This window comes from Alternaria atra (genome assembly GCF_907166805.1).
Source record: "Alternaria atra isolate CS162 genome assembly, contig: 21, whole genome shotgun sequence".
Lineage (NCBI taxonomy): Eukaryota > Fungi > Ascomycota > Dothideomycetes > Pleosporales > Pleosporaceae > Alternaria > Alternaria atra.
Genome location: NW_025091319.1, coordinates 4,918,550 through 4,937,552, shown reverse-complemented (window position 1 = coordinate 4,937,552; position 19,003 = coordinate 4,918,550). Strand labels below are relative to the sequence as shown.

Genomic DNA, 19,003 nt, shown 5'->3' with positions numbered 1-19,003 from the left:
AGCTGGGTAAACATACGAGTAAGGCCATTGCAAATATCCACGTTGTGACTGTATGGAGCGAAGCCCATGTCCTAGTTGAGCACCGCCGCGGCTGCGACCGAAAAGCGTGGAGTCAGACAAGCACTAAAGACACTAGTCAAAATTGACTAGTTCTCACGCATCCTCCAGCGAAACCTCGGCCACTCCGACAAGCTCCTCTCACTATGCGTGAATAAGTGACTTCATGAATTGGCTCACCGCTCAGCAGCTCTATTGTCGCTTGCTTCTGAGTTCAAGTGCTTGTTTGCAGGCACCACACCAGCCAGCACCCCCGCATAAGACGCCACTCGACTTCCAGACCGGACAAAAAGAGATCTCCGGCCTGTAACCCAAAAGCACGCAACAACATCTCATCAAGTACCGGCCTAGCATGCCGCTAAGTGATGCGTTGCACAACACGTTGCTCGCCTCGAGCACAAAGTAACCCGGTGAAGATGAAAATGCTCTGAATTCGATACAGCCAACAAGCCCGAAACACTTCATCGCGTTAGCGCTCAGCCTTAGCACCCCTGAGCAAATCAGCCCATGCGGCTACCATTGCCGCTTGGAATAATCGACTATTTTTACTCGCACGGCAGCGAAGCCGGCTGACTAGACAAACAACATGCCTATGATGCCCAGTCTCGTGGCTTGCGTTGCTGACTTCGGAAAGGTTGTAGTGCTGCTGTATCTGCTTGGTGGAAAAGCCACCAGCTGAAGATTTGGCACGATGTAGACGCTTGTAAGGCTAAAATGGCTCGACGTAGGAAACTTTGCTCGCTTCTTTGCTTGGAGAAGGGGATGACAGTGTGATGAGACGGTGTGTATAAGGAGACTATTGCGCCGCGACGGTGTTGCGGTATATCGGCATCTCCAGAGCGCTACAAACACACTCACACTCGTTCTACCATACCCTCATTTCAAATCAACGACATACTACTTTGGTACACTATAGTGTTTTCAATTCAAGCATCTTCCGCTTATCTTCATCATAACCTATCGTGTCGGCCAACCTCACATCAGCCAACGCCAACCATCTTCCTTCAATCACAATGTCAAAAATCGGTGGTCTTTCCACTAGTATAATCGCTGTCATCGCCGTTGGTGGCGTAGCAGGTCTTCTAGCCCTCATCGTCGTTACTGCTGTCATCCTGGATATACCAAAGCGTATGAAGCAGAAGAAGAACGCAGGCATCATGGCAGCGGAAGAGATGGAGAAGAAGAGTATGGAAGTCAACGAAAAGCCCATGAATATAAACGATATGGAAAAGGGTGCTCTCAAAGTCTCGACAACCGCAACATCGATGAGGTCTCCCAGCCAATACTCAAGCACACAAGTTGATCGACCAGCGTCGCCAGAGTGTCAATGCGCACATCCTTCGATAGTAATACACCCTTCACCGGTATATTCAAGTACTTCGACGTTATCATGAGCAACCAGCTATATGTCCTACGATACCTCTTGGGAATATCGGTCCGCTTTTGCACCATCTGAGTAGACCGGGCTATGAGACAATCGGTACATCTTCCTTCGGCGTTAGCATCTGGAGTTATCTCGTTAGCCTTCGGGCACATCTTGTTGGGATGGGATCAAGGCGTTGTGTTCGGAAGTATGATACCTTTCCTCTACATGGTGTTCGGAGTTAACAGCTATTACCGCTGTGTAACGCAAGGCTGCGTTTGAGCTTCGCGCTTCGGCTTAACGTTTGTTCCGTCCGGTTCCCGGCTCTTACACTACATCATCGCTATGCCAGATACGGTAGGGATAGATTACAGCTGTGTAAAATCAGTCAGCGTCAGCGCTTACAGTAGTAATGAAGACTTTGATACCCTTCGCCTAGAGTAGAGCATACGACGACCAGCGTGAAATGTGGTAGGTAATAAGCACTAAGCAAACGAGGCCACCGTCATCCTCTGCGATTTGTAACTGACCAGGAGAGTACACGCTTTATCGAGGCAGCCGTCGTGGTCATGCCGAAACATGCAGGTAAGATTGCCCAGTACTACCGCTTACTCTTCTACAACACGATCCGCAGAGATACTAAATTTGTATAAATACTGAGACTGTTACTTTCACATCAAAGCCAGCATCTGACAGGAACACCGAAACTTAATCCTTCAACGCCTCATACAATCGTATTGTTCTTACGAGTACTACACTTCCACCATCTCCCACCTCCGCTAGGTTCAGAACACTGTTCAAGATGGCAGACTTCAAGCCCTACAGCGAGCAGCCCGAGCTCCACACCAAAGCACCTTATCGCGCCGCTATGCTCACCCAGCCTGCAAATCTCAGGCAAGCGCTCAAAGACGCTCAGGCTGATGCGAGTAAGAGTCTCATGGGTATCGCACAAGGCATCCCAAGTACCTTCATGACCAAGTTGATCGCATCCTCGAAGCCGGATTTCATCTGGATGGATGTCGAACATGGAATGTACAACCGGTTAACATTACATGAGTAAGTTTTCTCCAGAAGCCGGTCAACGACGGGAAGGGGTTGAGGTGCTGAAAATACACGAGAGCATTGCGCTAACTGATGTGGTGAAGTTGCATCCACGCCGCGCAGCATCACTCGGAGGGCAAATCAATGGTCATCTGCCGTGTGCCCAAGCATGATGAACTCAGTCTCACAACAGCACTCGATGCAGGGTGCGCCGGAATCGTCATCCCGCATGTTGAGAGTGCCCAAGAAGTCAAGGACTTCATGAAGGAGATGTACTTTGGCGGTTTGTTTCTCTCTTCTCTTGAATTTGACCATACTGATGCGCTTTTCTAGGCGGCAAAGGCCACCGTTCATTCAGCCCATGGACCTTCACCCCTGGAATGACAACATCTCTCTACCCCAACGACCCCTATAACGTTCAGACAGCCAACAACCACGTCTGCCTCATTCCGCAAATCGAATCTATCAAGGGTGTTGAGAACGCCGAGGAGATTGCTGCCGTAGAAGGTATCTCTGGTCTTATGTTCGGTCCTGGAGATTACATGATTGAAGCTGGTATGGATATCGATGGGTTCTTGAAGGGAAACCCTGATCCTAGATTCTTTGAGGCGATGGGGAAGTTTAGTGCTGCAGCTGCGAAGCATGATCTTCCTGTTTTTGGGTAAGTCTATCATCCTTTTCGACCCTGAACAAGGTAGCTAATAGATGACTAGTGGTGTTCTGGGACTAGACCAGGTACCGATGGCTATTCAGACAGGTATGCGAGCAATTGCTGTGCAGTTTGATGTTTGGGGTACTACGCGACTCTTTGCGAACTCTTTGGCAGAGGGCTGGAAACATGCAAAGAGCTTCGAGGGAAACCCGAAGCCGAGTATGGCGAACGGGCAGGCAAAGCCGGCTGAATAGGTTCGGTCGATGAGTAGAGAAGCCCGTGTTTTCTTGTGTTGTGAGGTAATAGATCCATGTACCCAGGGAGGTACCCGCACAGTTTTAACGAATAACAATACACGAATCATCGTATGCATTTAGAAGGCAGCTATGTAACTTTTGCGAATTGTTGCATTGCCGCTGTCGCCACTGTCGATGGATCTCGGACGACGCGAGAGTAATGACTGGTATAGCGTAGGGATAGATCCGATTTTCCGTAGCACAAGGCGGAAATCCTGAAAGTGATCATTGTCGCATCCCCCAAAAGAGGATATTGATCTTCCTGCCACATTAGGCGTCCGGTTGGAAGCCACTCTGACGAGGCTGTGCGTACTTGGCACTCTGTGAGTTTGCCAATCAGCCCTACCGTTGAGCGGGGCGGTTCCTGGAGCACATGAGCTATACCTGGAGGAGTTAGCCGGGTGCTACGCGATCATGAGGAAGATGGACATGGCCTTGGAATACCATCACTAGGTTGTGATATAAGTAGAAAAATTCGCTCACCTCGCATGTATCGGTAGTGCCTATTGATATCCCATTTAACACAGAGTCTGTCTGCACACGTTAGTGCAGAGTTTGTATCTCAAGATCTCACATGCCATCATGTCCTTCCCAACTTCAATAGATTTTTCAGATTGCGAAAAAGATTCATCTGGCAATTACGTTTGCGGCACGTCTAATCCGACTAGTCCATTTGGTTAGTACATGTTGCTGCACTATCTCGCAGCCAAACATCTAACCTCAACAATAGGGACTTCCACTCCGGAAGACACCTTTAGTGAGCCCTTTCCTGGTTGAATCACAACTGTAAAACCCAACTGACTATTAGTCTAGATAATAGTGTAGACAAGGCTGTAGATGCGCAGCAGAGAACAATCGGCATAGGTGTGGGAGTTGGAGTAGGGTTGTTCCTCCTCTTTGCTGGCCTGGCTATTTGGGCATTTCGACGACACAGCAAGAAACGAACTCGACAGATAAACCAACAGGCACAGACACAGGCCGATGTGTTGCAGCCGAAGATGCAACAGAAGAATCCGCCGCAGTCGTGGATGAGGCAGGGCGAAGAAGTGGACGGGCTGGCATACATGACTGAGGTCGAGGCTCAAAACAAACCGTACCAGTCCCAGGAGATGAATGCGCATCCATACGGTAGTCAGTTCCAAGATGGTCCGATAGTAGAAGCGCAAGGAACGCATGATGCTCAGGAAATGCCGTTGAGTTACAGGCAGTGCCCGCCACAGGAAATGTCAGGGAATGCCCAGGATGGAGGTGTTGATAGGCGCTGAATAAGTTTTTGTCTTAATGCTGAAAGTTTACCCATGTTGCCGTACTGATACAGCAATGCGATATCAAGGCTGATAGAAACATGCTTCGGGCGGAGCGGCCAGTTCCAAGGAATACTGTGGTGGCAGAAGTTGTGGATGGTTCCAGCCGGTCGCGTTTGTGACCTCCAAGTCGCGTCGAAGATGGTCCGTGCGTCACCAGCCATCGCCCAACCACCACATTTCCAGCCTTCGAGAAATTACGCAATACGACGGCAGCTACTATGGATCTAATAAACGGGTACCTACAACGCAGTTCCCACATTGTTCTCTGCCAGCGCATACCAACACCGAACCCGTGCTCACCACGTGTACACGACTATTAACGGCGCTGGACAGTCAATAAACCTCCTTGATACTCTCGAGACTATGCTTTTCAACGCTCAGACTCTGGCTTTGGCCGCTCTGTTTTCGACATTGGTTACTGGACGGCCTTTCGACTCATCAAAACCGCGCAATGTCGTCCCACGCGACAAGACCTATTCGGTTGTCAACGTTGGCGGAGATTCATCAACACCAGTACCTGCAACAGCCACTTCGGTGATCGAGACGACGAAGACTGTCGAAGTCGTCGGACCGGGAGAGACAGTGACCGAAGAAGTCACTGCGACTGTAGTCAAGCCTCAGCCGGCGCCAGTATCGACAACTAGCTGCAGCTCGAGCAGCGCATCAAAGTCCTCGTCTTCGTCGACGCCAACATCATCCTCGTCAACACCCGCACCAACAACGACTTCGACTTCGTCACGAGTCGAATCTTTGTCAACTCCCAGCCCGTCGGTACCTTCATCAACATCGATCGCAACACCAACCATCTCGAGCTTGGCTTCAAGTAGCATCCAGACGCCAATCGAGACACCAAAGCCAATCTTCGTCACAGTCACGGTATCGAAAGACGACGGCCCTACCGAGTACTACGATGATGGCATGTGGCACACGTATTACCGTGTGAAGACTTTCGAGGCCGTTGCAGCTGTTACCGCGGCTCCATAGCTGGCTGTATGAGCTTGTCCTCTCGCACCTTTCCAGAAGGCATGATCGTGAGGTATCTCAAACGGAGCCTTCCTTCTCTTCTTTCGCATGGGTGGTAGACTGGTTCGATTCGCCTGTTCTTTTGTTTCACTGTGTTTTACGACATATACGAGTAATGGTTGGAAGCCTGCATATGGCAGCGACGATTGAAAGTAGGATGATTAGACGCGTCTTCGGGACGAATAGATATGTACAACTAGATTAGATAATAGATTCATGAACAAGCCCAAGTTTTGAGATGGAAGCGTGATGGCTGACCATTGATGACGCAGCTCGAAGGAGAAGCTCCCATCCCTGCGTGCTTGGCGAACGGTTACGCCCAAGGCGGCGGCGCCTATGCACCACGACCAGCTCTCCACAACCCCGGACGATCCGCTTCTCTCGCACACAATGGCGTCGCCGCCCCCCGTAGAAGATCAAGCTCGTCTGCTTGAAGATGCCCTCGCCGTGGTGCGCCAGCAGACGATGCTCATGCGGCGGTGTCTCGAGACGCCGGGCAAGTTGATGGATGCGCTCAAGTGCAGGTACGCGCATGGCATGATATAAGAGCAGTTCTGGCTACGCGCTGTAGTGCTAATGACTCCAATGCACAGTTCTACACTCGTTTCCGAACTGCGGACTAGCAGCCTCGGCCCGAAGCAGTACTATGAGCTCTATATGGCCGTCTTCGATGCCCTCCGCCATCTGGCCGTCTACCTCCGCGAGAACCACCCTGTAAACCACCTCGCCGACCTATACGAACTCGTCCAGTATGCCGGAAACATTATTCCTCGCCTGTACCTCATGGTCACCGTCGGCACTGTCTACATGGCCATTGAGGATGCGCCCGTCAAGGAGATCATGAAGGACATGATGGAGATGAGTCGCGGAGTCCAACACCCTATTCGCGGTCTGTTTCTGCGGTACTATCTGGCGGGTCAGGCACGCGACTGCCTACCATCCGGTGACAGCGAGGGCCCTGAGGGCAATCTCCAGGACTCCATCAGCTTCATCCTGACCAACTTCGTGGAGATGAACAAGTTGTGGGTGCGACTGCAACATCAGGGACATTCTAGGGAGCGCGAGCAGCGGACCAAGGAGCGACAGGAACTGCAACTTCTCGTGGGAAGCAACTTGGTCAGGCTCAGCCAGCTGGTCGACTTGGAGAACTACAAGAAGATCCTGAACCCTCTGTTAGAACAGATTGTGCAATGTCGAGATGTTCTGGCGCAGGAATACCTACTAGAGGGTATGTATTGATTGCCGACATCTGGAAACCCCTAACACGTAGCAGTTGTGACCCAGGTATTCCCCGACGAATTCCACCTACACACTCTCGACCAGTTCCTCTCCGCCGTTGCACGCTTGAACCCACATGTAAACGTCAAAGCCATCGTCGTGGGCCTCATGGACCGGTTATCGTCATACGCGCAAAGAGAAGCCGAATCCGAAAGCCCAGAACAGCGCAAGAAGACGGAAGAGGAGTCGATAGCACAGCTTATGGAACAAATGCGCATAGCAAAGGAAAAGAAGGCAGCCGAACCAGAGCCAGCGCCAGCGCAGCACAACGGAGACGCAGCAGAGACCTCGGACGCGCAACCAGACACAGAAGAAGCTTCCGAGGAACCCTCAAAACCAGCGGATGCCTCTACTGAGAATGAAGAGAACCAAGCGACTGAAACCGACGGTGACATTGAAAAGAGACGCGGCATACCGAACAACGTCAAGCTGTTCGAGATCTTCCACGAGCAGGTACAGACGTTGGTCAAGATGCAGCGGTTGCCAATACAGGACACAATCGGATTACTGGTGTCTCTGGCAAACCTTGCCTTGTATGTTCTGCGAACACTTCCGACAAGAACTGTGCTAACATGAATAGGAACATCTACCCTGAGCGATTGGACTACATCGACCAAGTCCTGACCTTCGCAAACCAAAAGGTCGCCGAGTACCAAAACAGTGCCGATCTACACTCTCAAGCCACCCAAAGCCAGATCCTCAGTCTCCTGCTTTCGCCAATCAAGACATACATCTCTCTCTTCACCGCGCTCGCATTACCGAACTTCATCCCTCTTCTACACTCACAACCATATCCGACTCGGAGAGCTGTGGCCGGCGAAGTTGCAAGGAGTCTGATGCGAAATCAAACCTATATTACATCTGTAGAGAACCTCGAAAGTGTGCTGGAGATCCTAAAGGTCCTCATTCGCGAAGGCATACAGCAAGCGCAAGGATACCCAGGTGGACCAATCCAAAGACGGGCACAAGAGACAGAGGAAACAATAGAGGAGCAAGGATGGCTCGCACGGATAGTACATCTCATCCGCGGCAAGGACAACGATATCCAGTTTAAGGTGAGTGGAATCGACAGTCAAATATATATATATATGCTAATAATGTTTGCAGCTCCTCCAAGCCGCACGGAAGTCCTTCGCCGAAGGAAATGAGCGCGTCAAGTACACATCTCCCGCGATTATCACAGCATCTCTCAAGCTCGCGCGACAATACAAGAAGCGCGAACACTTCGAAGACAACTGGCAATCGCAATCATCCGCTCTTTACAAGTTCATGCACAACACCCTATCGACGCTTTACACCCGCGTCACGGGCTCCGCAGACCTCTCCCTCCGTCTCTTCATCGCATGTGGTCAAGTCGCAGACCAGAATGGTTTCGAAGAGGTCGCGTACGAATTCTTCGCGCAGGCGTTCACGATATACGAGGAAGCGATCAGCGACTCAAGAGCGCAATTCCAGGCCGTATGCGTCATTGCAAATGGCCTGCATACGACGAGGAATTTCGGCAAGGAGAACTACGATACTCTGATTACGAAGTGCGCGTTACACGGAAGCAAGCTGCTCAAGAAACCAGATCAGTGTCGTGCAGTGTACCTTGCAAGTCACCTGTGGTGGGCGACTGAGATCAGGGCGCTGGGCGAGGAGGACCCAAAGACGGTGAGCGAATTCAATCCCACTTTGGATAAGGCCAATACTAACAGCTATAGCTTTACCGTGATGGCAAGCGCGTGCTCGAGTGCTTACAGCGTGCTCTCCGTGTCGCTGATGCATGCATGGACGCTGCAGTCTCTGTCGAGCTCTTTGTTGAAATATTAAACAGATACGTGTACTACTTCGACCAAGAGAACGATGCTGTAAGTGGTGGTTTCCCGCCTTCCATGAATGTCCCTAATAGTAATCAGGTTACGACGAAATACCTCAACGGTCTTATTGAGCTTATTCACTCAAACCTACAATCCAACGAGAATGCTTCTTCGCTAGAGAACCCAAGGAAACACTTCCAGCGCACCCTGGATTACATAGCGAGTCGAGAGTACGAAGGCGTGGTCACGGCACCGAAGTAATGTTGGTAGAAAAGGAGATGTGGCGCCTGTTTTGAGTTGGAACTCCTTGTACGACTAGATGGACAAGGATATTGCACGCTCGTATACCAAATACATAGCATGAGGAAATCGAGAATGTTAATGAAATCGAATATGTGATGGTGCAGGACGCGTGTGCCGAATGTTTTTACGACCGCTTCCGAGGAGAATGATGATGATCAGCATCATCGGATCATGTATAGTACCCGCCGTTTGTCTAGGAGGTATATACTACTAAGATTCAAAAGCCAAGACAAGCACTGTTATGAGTTTGAAGTTTTGTAATGGACCTTTCTGACTAAAAAGACAATTAATACTGTTTATGGGCCTATGGAACGCTCGACGTGCGAACAAACCGCCTCATCTCCTGCCTGGCAAAGAGAAATCTTCTATAATCCGTACTTCCCTGTTTATATATCTAAGACAGAGAGAGCCCGCTCAATAGTACCCTGTGGGTGGTATTTTGGAAATTCGGACACAACATGCTTATGGCTTTTTTTGCTGCCCGCTCGCATTCTGCCCCTCAAAGCTTAAACGAGAAAACCATGTGCAGAGACTTTCTATTTCTGAGAAGAAGCTACAGTTCATGCATGGAGTTTTTTCCCTCTCTTTTGTTCATTTCAGTCAGTAATGTTTGTACTGAACGTAGACTTGCAAAAAGAGCGGATGTTGGTTTGTCATGTGGACTCGAAACCGCATTTACTTCACACGATGTGGTCAAATTATGTATGAAAGGACGCCCGAAAATGAAGAGTTGCCTGAGTCTACCATAATTACACCGGAGACGATGGGTAAAGACAGTAGTGGGTCAATATGATGCTACATGGCGTAACGGGAGAAAGTAGAAAATCCACTCAACCTTTCGCTCCTCTTCATTCCTCCACCAAATCACCATTTTATTTCTCAAAAACAACCGTCAATGAAGCCGATGGACTTGTTTTTGGGTTGGACTTGGTAAATAGCGATATCAGGTAATCATGTCTTTTCCCAGACTCTCAGTTTGGCAATAATCATATCAAAGGAGCAAGGGATCACTTGTGTGGTAAAACAGAAGTGGAGATTAAAATTTTTGAGGAGCTCTTTCGAAACGATCTCATACCCTAGATCAGCTTCCTGTGCAAGGAAGTTCTTTCACCATTTGAACACTCGAAATACATGGCTACTTTACAGGCCTAAGCCATAGTCATATCAGGCAGCACTCCCTTGTAGAAAGAAGTACGTCCTTCAAAATCGAAATCCAATCCCACACATCCAAGCTCCACCAGCTTCTTATTGAAGTTCTGGTACGTGTACTCGATGAACATATCGATGCCTATATCACACTTAGCACAGGCTATCTAATTCCGAGCTTCAGCTCAAAAGACAGACGACTTACCACACCCTGCACCACCCGCGGTCCAAATCTCCGCACCATCAAACCACCCCTCATCAACAACCCACCTACGGTCCATCCACTCGGTTCCCGGAAACATCTTGCTAGCCATTCCCAACATGACCCTATTCGTAGTAGCCTTCTTTCCTTCCAATACCCCACTCCTCGCCAACCACATAGCCCCCGTACACGTCGTAAGAATGACTTTAGTCTGCTTACTTGCCTCCTTCAAAAATACCAGACTCTCTTCTTTGACCGTGGCCGGGTTCGGGCCACCAAGGAGCAGGATATCGAGATTGCGTGGAGCCGTTGCGTAGGTGTGTGTAGGACGCACGTACATGTCTGGGGTGACGTGGGCAGGATCCATAGAGGAGGATATGTAGAAAAAGTCCATGGGGGTAGCGTAAGGTGCCATGGACGCGAGCTGGGGGTTCATTTCTATGACCAAGTTGATCGTTTGGGGGGTTAGGTTGCCGAGGAGGTCGAGGCCTGCAAGATCAGTCATCTGAGTTCTCTCGTAGAGAACGCCGACGCGAAGAGGAGTCTTTGGGGAGGACATTGTGGTAGTCTTGGGAAGTTCGAGTTGGAATCGAAGGTTGTGGTACTGGTTGGTGGTTTGGCATGCTCATCACTGTCTTTAGGTACTTTATACACTTTGATTGTGCCCGCCGGATGTATCGATACATCCCGCTCCGTCTAGAATGCTGTATATATGTATACATTTCTGTGATTGTTTGACCTTATTGTATAACTTCGGATGGTTTTCACTGCTGGTGACCAATGGTGGTTTCAAGAATGTTGTTGCCTGAAATATTAGGTGGATATGGCAAAGCGGAGCGGATATAAGGAATGCGCCGTGCCGCTTAGGCAGCCGGCAATGGAATTTCAATTGAATAACACTAAACGCCTAAGATAGTTGTGTAGGAAATTCTCAGAATTGAGTTGTAAGTATATACAATAGGGAAACGTTCAATGTAGAACGGTGTATGGACCACTTTGCGCGTAGCGTACCATTGGTACAACATGCTAGAGACGCCAGTCAAATGTCGATATACAACGGATGACCATTAGAGATTAAGGAAAGTCATGAGTTCGTAGGCATTGCTCAATCAGTACCTGTGCGGCGCTTCTGAGCTAAAACGACGGAATTCCTCCCTCGCCAGTTCTTTTTCGCGTGCATCGGAACTCGTCGAGCTATTGTCAGAACTGTGTTTTGAGCTTGTCTGCCGTGTTATCGTACAGGAAACAGGAGTCTTAGGCTCCTCGGATCCTGCGACTGAGCTGGCACGTGTTCGCTGCAGCGATGCGTCTCTGATGCGAGTGGAATCGCTGCTCATGTGGTTCAGCAGGGAAATGATTTCCAAACTGGGACTTCTTGTTGGACCAGACCGGTGAGAGGGTCTAGGTAATGACGACTCCGCAGGCCTCTGGATAGGGATTTCAGGTATCTTCTCTGTAGCAGGAGTTCTCCGACCATGAGAATTAGCGCTGCTCGCCCGGCTGCGAATGACCTCTTTCTGTGGGAAGGTAACGCGCTTGCGGGCACTTCGAGACGGCGAACGGCCTTCGCTTTTGGAGGGAAGAGTGGGCGTGTAGGCCTGTACAGGCGATTTGCGGTGAGATCTTGGTGGAGGTGTCAAAAGGTTGGGTGTGCGTCTTTCACTGTTCATCTCCAACTTGGCCAAGGCGTCGGTAACCGCATCACCTATATCGAACTCATTCAACTGGTGATGTTCAAGCTCATAGGTCTCTCGTTGTGGTGTGGCGCGGCGCGAGGGCGGGTTTGTATGCTCCAGAACGGAGCTTGCATTCGGCGGCGGGGTAGAAGCTGGTAGTGGCCATTCAGCAGGGAGCTCAGGAACCGGAGGCACGTTGTCCTCGGCGCGCGGAGCCTTGTCGTTTAGTGTTGTTCTAGATGAGGTCGCGAAAGAAATGGTAGTACGCCGACTTCTCGTGGAATCGCTTGAGAGACGCTTGACCTTCCAGCTGCCTGTCTTGTCATCCACTTCTAGTGTTGAGTGAGGGTATTGTAGCGAATCGGCCAGTGTCTGTGTATCCTCAAACACAGACGACTGATATCTGTGCAGTGTCTGATTTGAGTCGTTCTGATGCATCATTGAGATAGGAAGAACGGGCGCGGGTATGGGCAGATTCTTCTCGTTCTCATCGTGCAAATCGACGTGACTTCTCGAGTAATCACCTGACTTCCTTGCTCCGTTTGGCACATAGAAGCGTAAGTCGACACGGACAACGGCAAACATGATGACCACAAAGATCTCAGTGACGAAATTGAAGCAATAGAAGCTTCCCTTCGTCAGGTACCACGGCAAGTCGATAGCATGGCGCTGGACATCGACCAATGGAGTTGGAGGAATCCAGGCCAAAACGCAACGGAATATCTGTCCAATCGAGAGGATGGACACGGAGATGAGCAGGATGATGATGTTGTATCTCAGTCGACCAGCACCAAACTTCTCGACTTCTGTTCGTGGGACGAGGAGGGAGATGCCGACGAGAACGACCGGTGCAAAGCAGAATATGGTGAGGTACGTCTGCGCGATGACGAACAAAACGTGAAAAGCATCGAGCTTGCTTTGGTCGCGCGTGAAGAACCCCCAGATCTGGCTTACGACGAGCATGAGCAGTGAAGCAATCAGCAAGACAAGCCCGCCTCTATGGAAGATGCGGTACGGTGTTGACCATCCTAGACGTGCGTGCTGGGCGCGTACAATGCGCTGGACGAAAAACCAGTTCACACCGTACAAGATGATGGTGCCGATGTAGACGAAGATGTTCGCTGCGATAGCAAGTCCGACGTTCCTAGGATAATTGGACCATGCTATCCGTAGGGACATGGTAATGATCCGAATCTTGCAGAGACCTGCGACATGTTAGTCGTGACCATGCCAATCGAAGGATATGGAGAGAGCATACCGAGTATAGCGCCATTGAATATGAATTTGTGCCCGCGATGCTTGTTCCCCTTGAAGATCTTGATGTGGATGACACCAAAGATGAGGTAGAGGATAAGAAAAATGACCGCAAGTGGCACGTCAGGCACAATCGTTGGTGTTCCACCCAAGCCGGCATTCAAAGGCGCGTACGGAGGACCTCGTCCGGGTTGCCCAGATGCTCCAGACTGGGCATGATTAGTTGTGCGTATCAGGTGGCTGGAGTTGACATCACTTACTGGAGGACCCTGGGGTCCTTGCTGCGAAGACATCTTTGCCTGTCTGATGTTCGACGTGTGAAACGTTTGCTGCAGAGGAGGTTGGAGAGAACCAAAAAGCGCTGCCTTGGAGGCGGGAAAGAGGTGATGTATATCAGGTTCCCTACGACCACGCGACTGCTGCAGTCTAGACGGTAGTATGCATCGCTTAGGGCAGAACACTGGTAGCCCCAGATAAGCAAACTAGATGACGAGTATGCTGTAAATATCTCATAGTTGCTTCCAATTGGACGGACAGTAGTTCCATATGGTGTGAGCGGCCTATCCTCAGCCGTGCTTGGATGTTGCAGCACAACGCCTTCACTAAATTGGGGTTCCGGCTTCTTCGGTGAGTGGATACTTACCGTACCCGTGGTACGCAAGCGATCTTTCTGCTGATCCAACGCCCCGCTGTTCTCAACGCATAGTATGCTTTTTCTCGTCGGATCTCCTATCTACGTTGTCCTGGTGTTGCTGCATCTCGCAACATGTAGGGCGTCCTTCTCTTGAGCAAGTGCACTGCCTGAGTACGATCGAATTCTGCTGTGCCTCAATAAGGCACTGCTATGTTGACGTTATCGACGGCTGATGGTAGTACCGGGTCTCCTCAGTGATGCCGGAGATCCGCAAAAGTCCCTTCGTGAGTGGATGATCGGCGAAAACGTCAAACGAGCTCCGACCAGATGAACCCAAAATGGGATCTCGTCTGGGGCACGGTGGTGAATGATGCGTGCATCGGGCGTTATACAGAACAAAAGACCGATGCTGCTTTTGTCCTGAAATAGAAGTGGCATGTGAAAAGCTAAAGGTGTTGGAGAGATGTGGTTTCACACCTGCATAAAGGAGCGAACTGGGTCATTTCGTCCGATTTCAAGCCAGGGGAAAGGAGTAGTAGTTAGTTGACATGGGGGAAATGGATATCGGGAGGTGTCGTGTGGCTGGTGGCAGCTACCCCGGATTTTCGGCGCGGTGAAACTTCTCGGGATGATGACGGAACTCGATTTTGCGTGTCATGCCCAACAATAACGCATACCACATCCAATATCGGCCAATGCTTCCTTTGAACCCTGTCATAGTTTCCGCAATCTCGTAGTCTTTAATAATGCCACCGAAATCCAAACAGCGCGCAGTCAAGCCCGCCAACTCCACCTCCAAGAAAGCCATCCCGCAGCCTTTCAGCGCCGCCCCAGCCGAACTCGAGACGCTCCTCTCCACCTTCGACCGCTCGCTCGTATATATATCACATGTCGACGTGCACCCAGCATGGTTCAAACGGCGTATATTCGCCGTCCCCGTACTCCTAAACACGACGATCCTTGCGCTTGTACTATGGCGCCTATACGCAATCGGACCCCACTACTGGGCCATCATCCTCTCCGTCCTCGGAAACCACAATGACACAACCATATACTGGGCTACCACACCATGGGCATCCCTGATATGGAGGGTAGGAAAACGCATGGTCATGTTCATGCTGGACTTCCTGCTGTTTCGCTTCGTGGCACCCTGGCCCTACACCTTCTTCGTAGAGCAGCCAGGCAACCCAGTGAGCTGGCGGTGGAACGTGGGCTTCAGAGACGACGAGGTATACGTGAGAGTGAGCAGGGGGTGGGGAGCCAAAGACTTGCTCGGAGAAGCCGAAGGTGGGAGTGGCCGGGCTGGGGCAGACAACCCCTTCTTCAAAACGAGAGTTTTACCTGCGGTCGACAAGACGAGATTGAGAGAAAAGACGGGATACCTGTTGATGGATGGCGATTTCGATCTGGATTTCTTCGGTATGGTCGCTGCGACGCAACTACTTGATCGCAAGGATATTGCCCTTGACCACCTTCGCAAAAGCGTCTTCGTGTACGTCGGTGACCCCGAGGCAGACAATGGACAGTGGGCCGTCTGGGAATGTGCAAAGCTTGACGAGGGCTCGGAAACGGAAGCGAGGGACAAGGTCATACAGTTCAAAGAAAGACTTACGGCTATGGGCAAGGAGAGCTTGTTCTTCAGATGGGTTGAGCTCATCCAGTACGAAAGTAATGCGCCCGGTGGCTTCACACAAGAGCGACAGATCGCAGCTGCCGAGAAGGTCAAAAAGATGTTTGAAGACCACGGTGTGGATTTCGAGGTGTTTGAAAAGGAGATTGGGGGTATGAATGGCATGGCTGGTGTATAGCCTGAATCTATCGTCGAGTTTCAAGGTGGAGAAAAGAAGCATGGTTTGGAGGCGAGCATCATGTCGATAAGATACCCAAGTGTTTTACATTTTATATTTACACATCGCTCGTAAAGTCGTAACTGATGAGCGCGAACACACAACTAGAATGCGCCTTGAGTTCTCCCTCAGCTTCATCCCCTGCTCCTAAGCATCTTTCCTAACGAGCCACCTAAGGTCTTCGCCTCTTTGCTTCTCGATCTGGGCGTCGGACTAGCATGTCTAGACTCCCGAGTCTTAGTCTCTGTGGGTGAGGTTTCCCTGCGCCTCCGCACGGCAGTCCCCTTGGCCTCTGCGCTGCTGGAGGAGTTGAGCGTATCGCTACGCTTCCTGAGACGACGTGTTGGACTTGAGGAGGACGTCTGCGGGTGTGAACGTGATTGTGATTGGAAGGTGGTGTGAGGAGAGTCGGAGGCAGATGTCGCTCTACGTCTGCGCGTCTCCTCGATGTGTTTGGACTCCGGCGTCCGAGCCACTGCAGGGCTAGGTGTGCGTGTCCGCTCTCGTTGTTCTCGTAGCTGTTGTGTCCTTTCCTTCTCCGCCACTACACTTCTTCTCTCCATATCCTCTAATTCGTCAATGGATACCTGCACCACCTTCTTCACTTCATTTTCTTCTGGGCGTCTTCTCACTGGCACATCGTTTCTCGACGCGGCATACGCATCGAGGAGTTTCTCCACTTCCTTTCGGTTGGCATCTGTGCTTGCTAAACGGACGACTTCTAGGACGAGGAGGAAAGCGAGAGTGTAGCCGACGAAGAAGCCAGTTCTGGTCCAGAACTCGGGATTTATGAGGAATGAGAAGAGTTTGATAGTTGCGACGAACATCTTGACCAGTTTGAGGGTCGTTGCTGCGTCGACTGTTTGATTGACTCAAAAATCCTAGTGTTGTGTGTTTAGGGGCCAGCCGGATAGTGAAGTCGATAGACGTAAGGAGAGCGACGGACGGCAGACAGAAATGTGCAATAGTAATCCTCTTCGACCCCAATTACGGCGTAAATATGGCGTCGTCGTCAACAAGAAGAGAACGAAAGTGTTGTGCGGCCCGCGCTCGAAGGATAAGAATAGTGTTACACCGCGCCGTCCACAAGTTGTCAGACTTGCTTCACATTGCTTTTACCGTATTTCACGCAGCAGCGAGCCCCTCAACCTTATAACCATCCTGTCAAGCCCCCCGCAAGCGGCTACACACTGAGACACCTTGAACCCAAAAGGTACGCGTCCGAAGTCCGCCCCTAACCCTGCGAACGACGCCCCAAGACCGGGAAACTATCAATGGTTGGATTTGGGGGAGGAATGGGCGGGCGGCGCTTGAAACCAATCAGCAGGTTTCAGATGGCTTGTTGCAAGGATGTCTCGGGTAGCAGGTGTTTGAAGTCCACGACACCATGCCAGATGCAGAAGTAAGCTTGTCTGGAAGCGAGGAGCGCGCGCCAATAGACTGGGGTTGCGGCGCGATGGTGTGTCGATAAGGGACCGAAGGCTGGTGTCTGTCGCTCGTCATCAAACTTTGGCTGAGCAATCTGCACATGGCGGCTTGTATAGGTTTGAAGTTGAAAGACGGGCAAGGTCTAGAAAGAAGCGCACGACATCACGTGCTTCAGAGCAGCGCCGTCGCAGGAGCGCTAGTCTTTGCACCAACCCTCATACATCTAACAACGGCATAAAGGGTGCGCTATCAACATTCACGTATTGTACAGCAAGCACCATAGCATATCGCAAACTCTCCGTTGTAGTGATCCTCGATAGTATGTTGCCTCGCGACTATCCCGCATTTACTCTTCGTTGTTCTCTCACTTGCAAACACTCTGGCGGAACATTCAAAAGCTATTACAACCATCCCGCCCACCAAGATATAAGTTCGATAACAAGTGCAAAAGAGAGGCGAACAGCAGTCTGGGCTAAAAGCGCTTGTACCTCTTCGTTGTACGGTCTCGCCCATGGTTAATCGATCGTTGTTCACAAGATCACACACTTCTCGACAGCGTCAGTAGGTAGATGAGCAGATTCCTGTGGCACTCACCTTTTTTCTCCTGAGTTTCTCAATCTCCTCTTTCTGTTTCTTCACCTCGTCGTTGAGATCATTAATATCTCCTTGTAGCTTAGCTCTTAGGGCAGCATTGTCGGCAGCAGTTCTTCGAACTTCTTCTTCCAGCTCCTCTATTCGATTCTGACCTGTGAAGACCATAGCCGTTATATCTGCGGTGAGTTGAACCCCCACTGACGTGTTCGCAAGGTCATAGCCCTGCGCGAGCTCTGTTTGTAGCTGCAGTGGGCGGGCTTGATTCGAAAGCAGCGTCCTAATGATAGTGAGAGCAGACTCTTGTGTATTGTCATGCTTCATGACTCTAGCGCCACCTTGAACCATAGAACCCCAGAACTCCGGTGATCCGATCCTTTCCTGAACACGTTGGTGGGCAGCAGCTTGATCGACCACGTCACTCCACATGGTTGTGGCAATCACAATGTTAGGGAACGCACTCATTCCACAGATCTTCTCGAAGAGTCTGGTTCGCTTGCGCTCGGTGCCATACACGCGTGTGCCAGTAATAGGCTGAAGCAGAACCACGCCCTGTAACAGCTGATCAGCGCCGAACAAGTTCCCTAGATGATCTCCTATAAGCGTGAGTATATCCGTGTCGGTACGGTGCGTGTCATCCCAGCCTGGCGTGTCGATGAGATTGACCCATGCATTGTCGACTAGAGCGGACGACGTTTGCACAACCTGCGTGACTGAATGCTGGTCAGCTAACAAGTGGCAAAACGATTGGTAGTGCTTTACCTACATGAGTCGATACCATATCCTACTCCATGATCACTCTTGCCGGATGCGGTATTGATGAATGTCGATTTACCAGCTCCAGTCACCCCAATGACGGCAATGATAGGAGGATTGCTCATGATTGTAGGTTCAGGAGACGCTTTTTGGTAGCTTGAGATGGAGCGTTCGATAAACGTTTCAATGGCCGCAGAGGTATTTACAATGGTATCAGACGGCTTCAATGCAGTCGTATGAGTTGTTCATATGATGGTCTGGATAGCGCGCAACACTCTAAGTACAGCGGATTGCCCAAGAATTGCGAGGTGAATCCGCATCCGGCACATTTGGGCATACACGCATGAGCC

The 19,003-nt window shown here is 50.6% G+C and overlaps 8 protein-coding genes across 8 annotated transcripts; 4 read left to right on the top strand and 4 right to left on the bottom strand.

The window, feature by feature from the left end:
• Positions 1-2,222: 2,222 nt before the first annotated feature.
• Positions 2,223-4,674, top strand: ALTATR162_LOCUS2091 (uncharacterized protein; the record flags this gene model as incomplete). Its single annotated transcript, XM_043309693.1, has 5 exons — positions 2,223-2,476; positions 2,566-2,744; positions 2,795-3,122; positions 3,175-3,332; positions 4,223-4,674. 5 exons carry the CDS (start codon positions 2,223-2,225, stop codon positions 4,672-4,674), a joined length of 1,371 nt encoding a protein of 456 aa, XP_043165628.1.
• A 405-nt stretch (positions 4,675-5,079) lies between these two features.
• Positions 5,080-5,543, top strand: ALTATR162_LOCUS2090 (uncharacterized protein; the record flags this gene model as incomplete). The annotated part of the gene is made up of 2 exons (XM_043309692.1): positions 5,080-5,322; positions 5,367-5,543. 2 exons carry the CDS (start codon positions 5,080-5,082, stop codon positions 5,541-5,543), a joined length of 420 nt encoding a protein of 139 aa, XP_043165627.1.
• A 586-nt stretch (positions 5,544-6,129) lies between these two features.
• On the top strand, positions 6,130-9,077 carry ALTATR162_LOCUS2089 (uncharacterized protein; the record flags this gene model as incomplete). Its single annotated transcript, XM_043309691.1, has 7 exons — positions 6,130-6,263; positions 6,333-6,967; positions 7,013-7,550; positions 7,598-8,072; positions 8,125-8,670; positions 8,721-8,867; positions 8,916-9,077. The coding sequence occupies 7 exons, from the start codon at positions 6,130-6,132 to the stop codon at positions 9,075-9,077; spliced, it is 2,637 nt and encodes an 878-aa protein (XP_043165626.1).
• Positions 9,078-10,267: 1,190 nt separating this feature from the next.
• ALTATR162_LOCUS2088 (uncharacterized protein) lies at positions 10,268-11,026 on the bottom strand (the record flags this gene model as incomplete). Its single annotated transcript, XM_043309690.1, has 2 exons — positions 10,268-10,407; positions 10,471-11,026. The coding sequence occupies 2 exons, from the start codon at positions 11,024-11,026 to the stop codon at positions 10,268-10,270; spliced, it is 696 nt and encodes a 231-aa protein (XP_043165625.1).
• A 550-nt stretch (positions 11,027-11,576) lies between these two features.
• ALTATR162_LOCUS2087 (uncharacterized protein) lies at positions 11,577-13,690 on the bottom strand (the record flags this gene model as incomplete). The annotated part of the gene is made up of 3 exons (XM_043309689.1): positions 11,577-13,348; positions 13,402-13,606; positions 13,658-13,690. The coding sequence occupies 3 exons, from the start codon at positions 13,688-13,690 to the stop codon at positions 11,577-11,579; spliced, it is 2,010 nt and encodes a 669-aa protein (XP_043165624.1).
• A 1,087-nt stretch (positions 13,691-14,777) lies between these two features.
• ALTATR162_LOCUS2086 (uncharacterized protein) lies at positions 14,778-15,839 on the top strand (the record flags this gene model as incomplete). Its single annotated transcript, XM_043309688.1, has 1 exon — positions 14,778-15,839. One exon carries the CDS (start codon positions 14,778-14,780, stop codon positions 15,837-15,839), a length of 1,062 nt encoding a protein of 353 aa, XP_043165623.1.
• A 173-nt stretch (positions 15,840-16,012) lies between these two features.
• On the bottom strand, positions 16,013-16,705 carry ALTATR162_LOCUS2085 (uncharacterized protein; the record flags this gene model as incomplete). Its single annotated transcript, XM_043309687.1, has 1 exon — positions 16,013-16,705. The coding sequence occupies one exon, from the start codon at positions 16,703-16,705 to the stop codon at positions 16,013-16,015; it is 693 nt and encodes a 230-aa protein (XP_043165622.1).
• Positions 16,706-17,864: 1,159 nt separating this feature from the next.
• ALTATR162_LOCUS2084 (uncharacterized protein) lies at positions 17,865-18,778 on the bottom strand (the record flags this gene model as incomplete). The annotated part of the gene is made up of 2 exons (XM_043309686.1): positions 17,865-18,610; positions 18,664-18,778. 2 exons carry the CDS (start codon positions 18,776-18,778, stop codon positions 17,865-17,867), a joined length of 861 nt encoding a protein of 286 aa, XP_043165621.1.
• Positions 18,779-19,003: the final 225 nt, after the last annotated feature.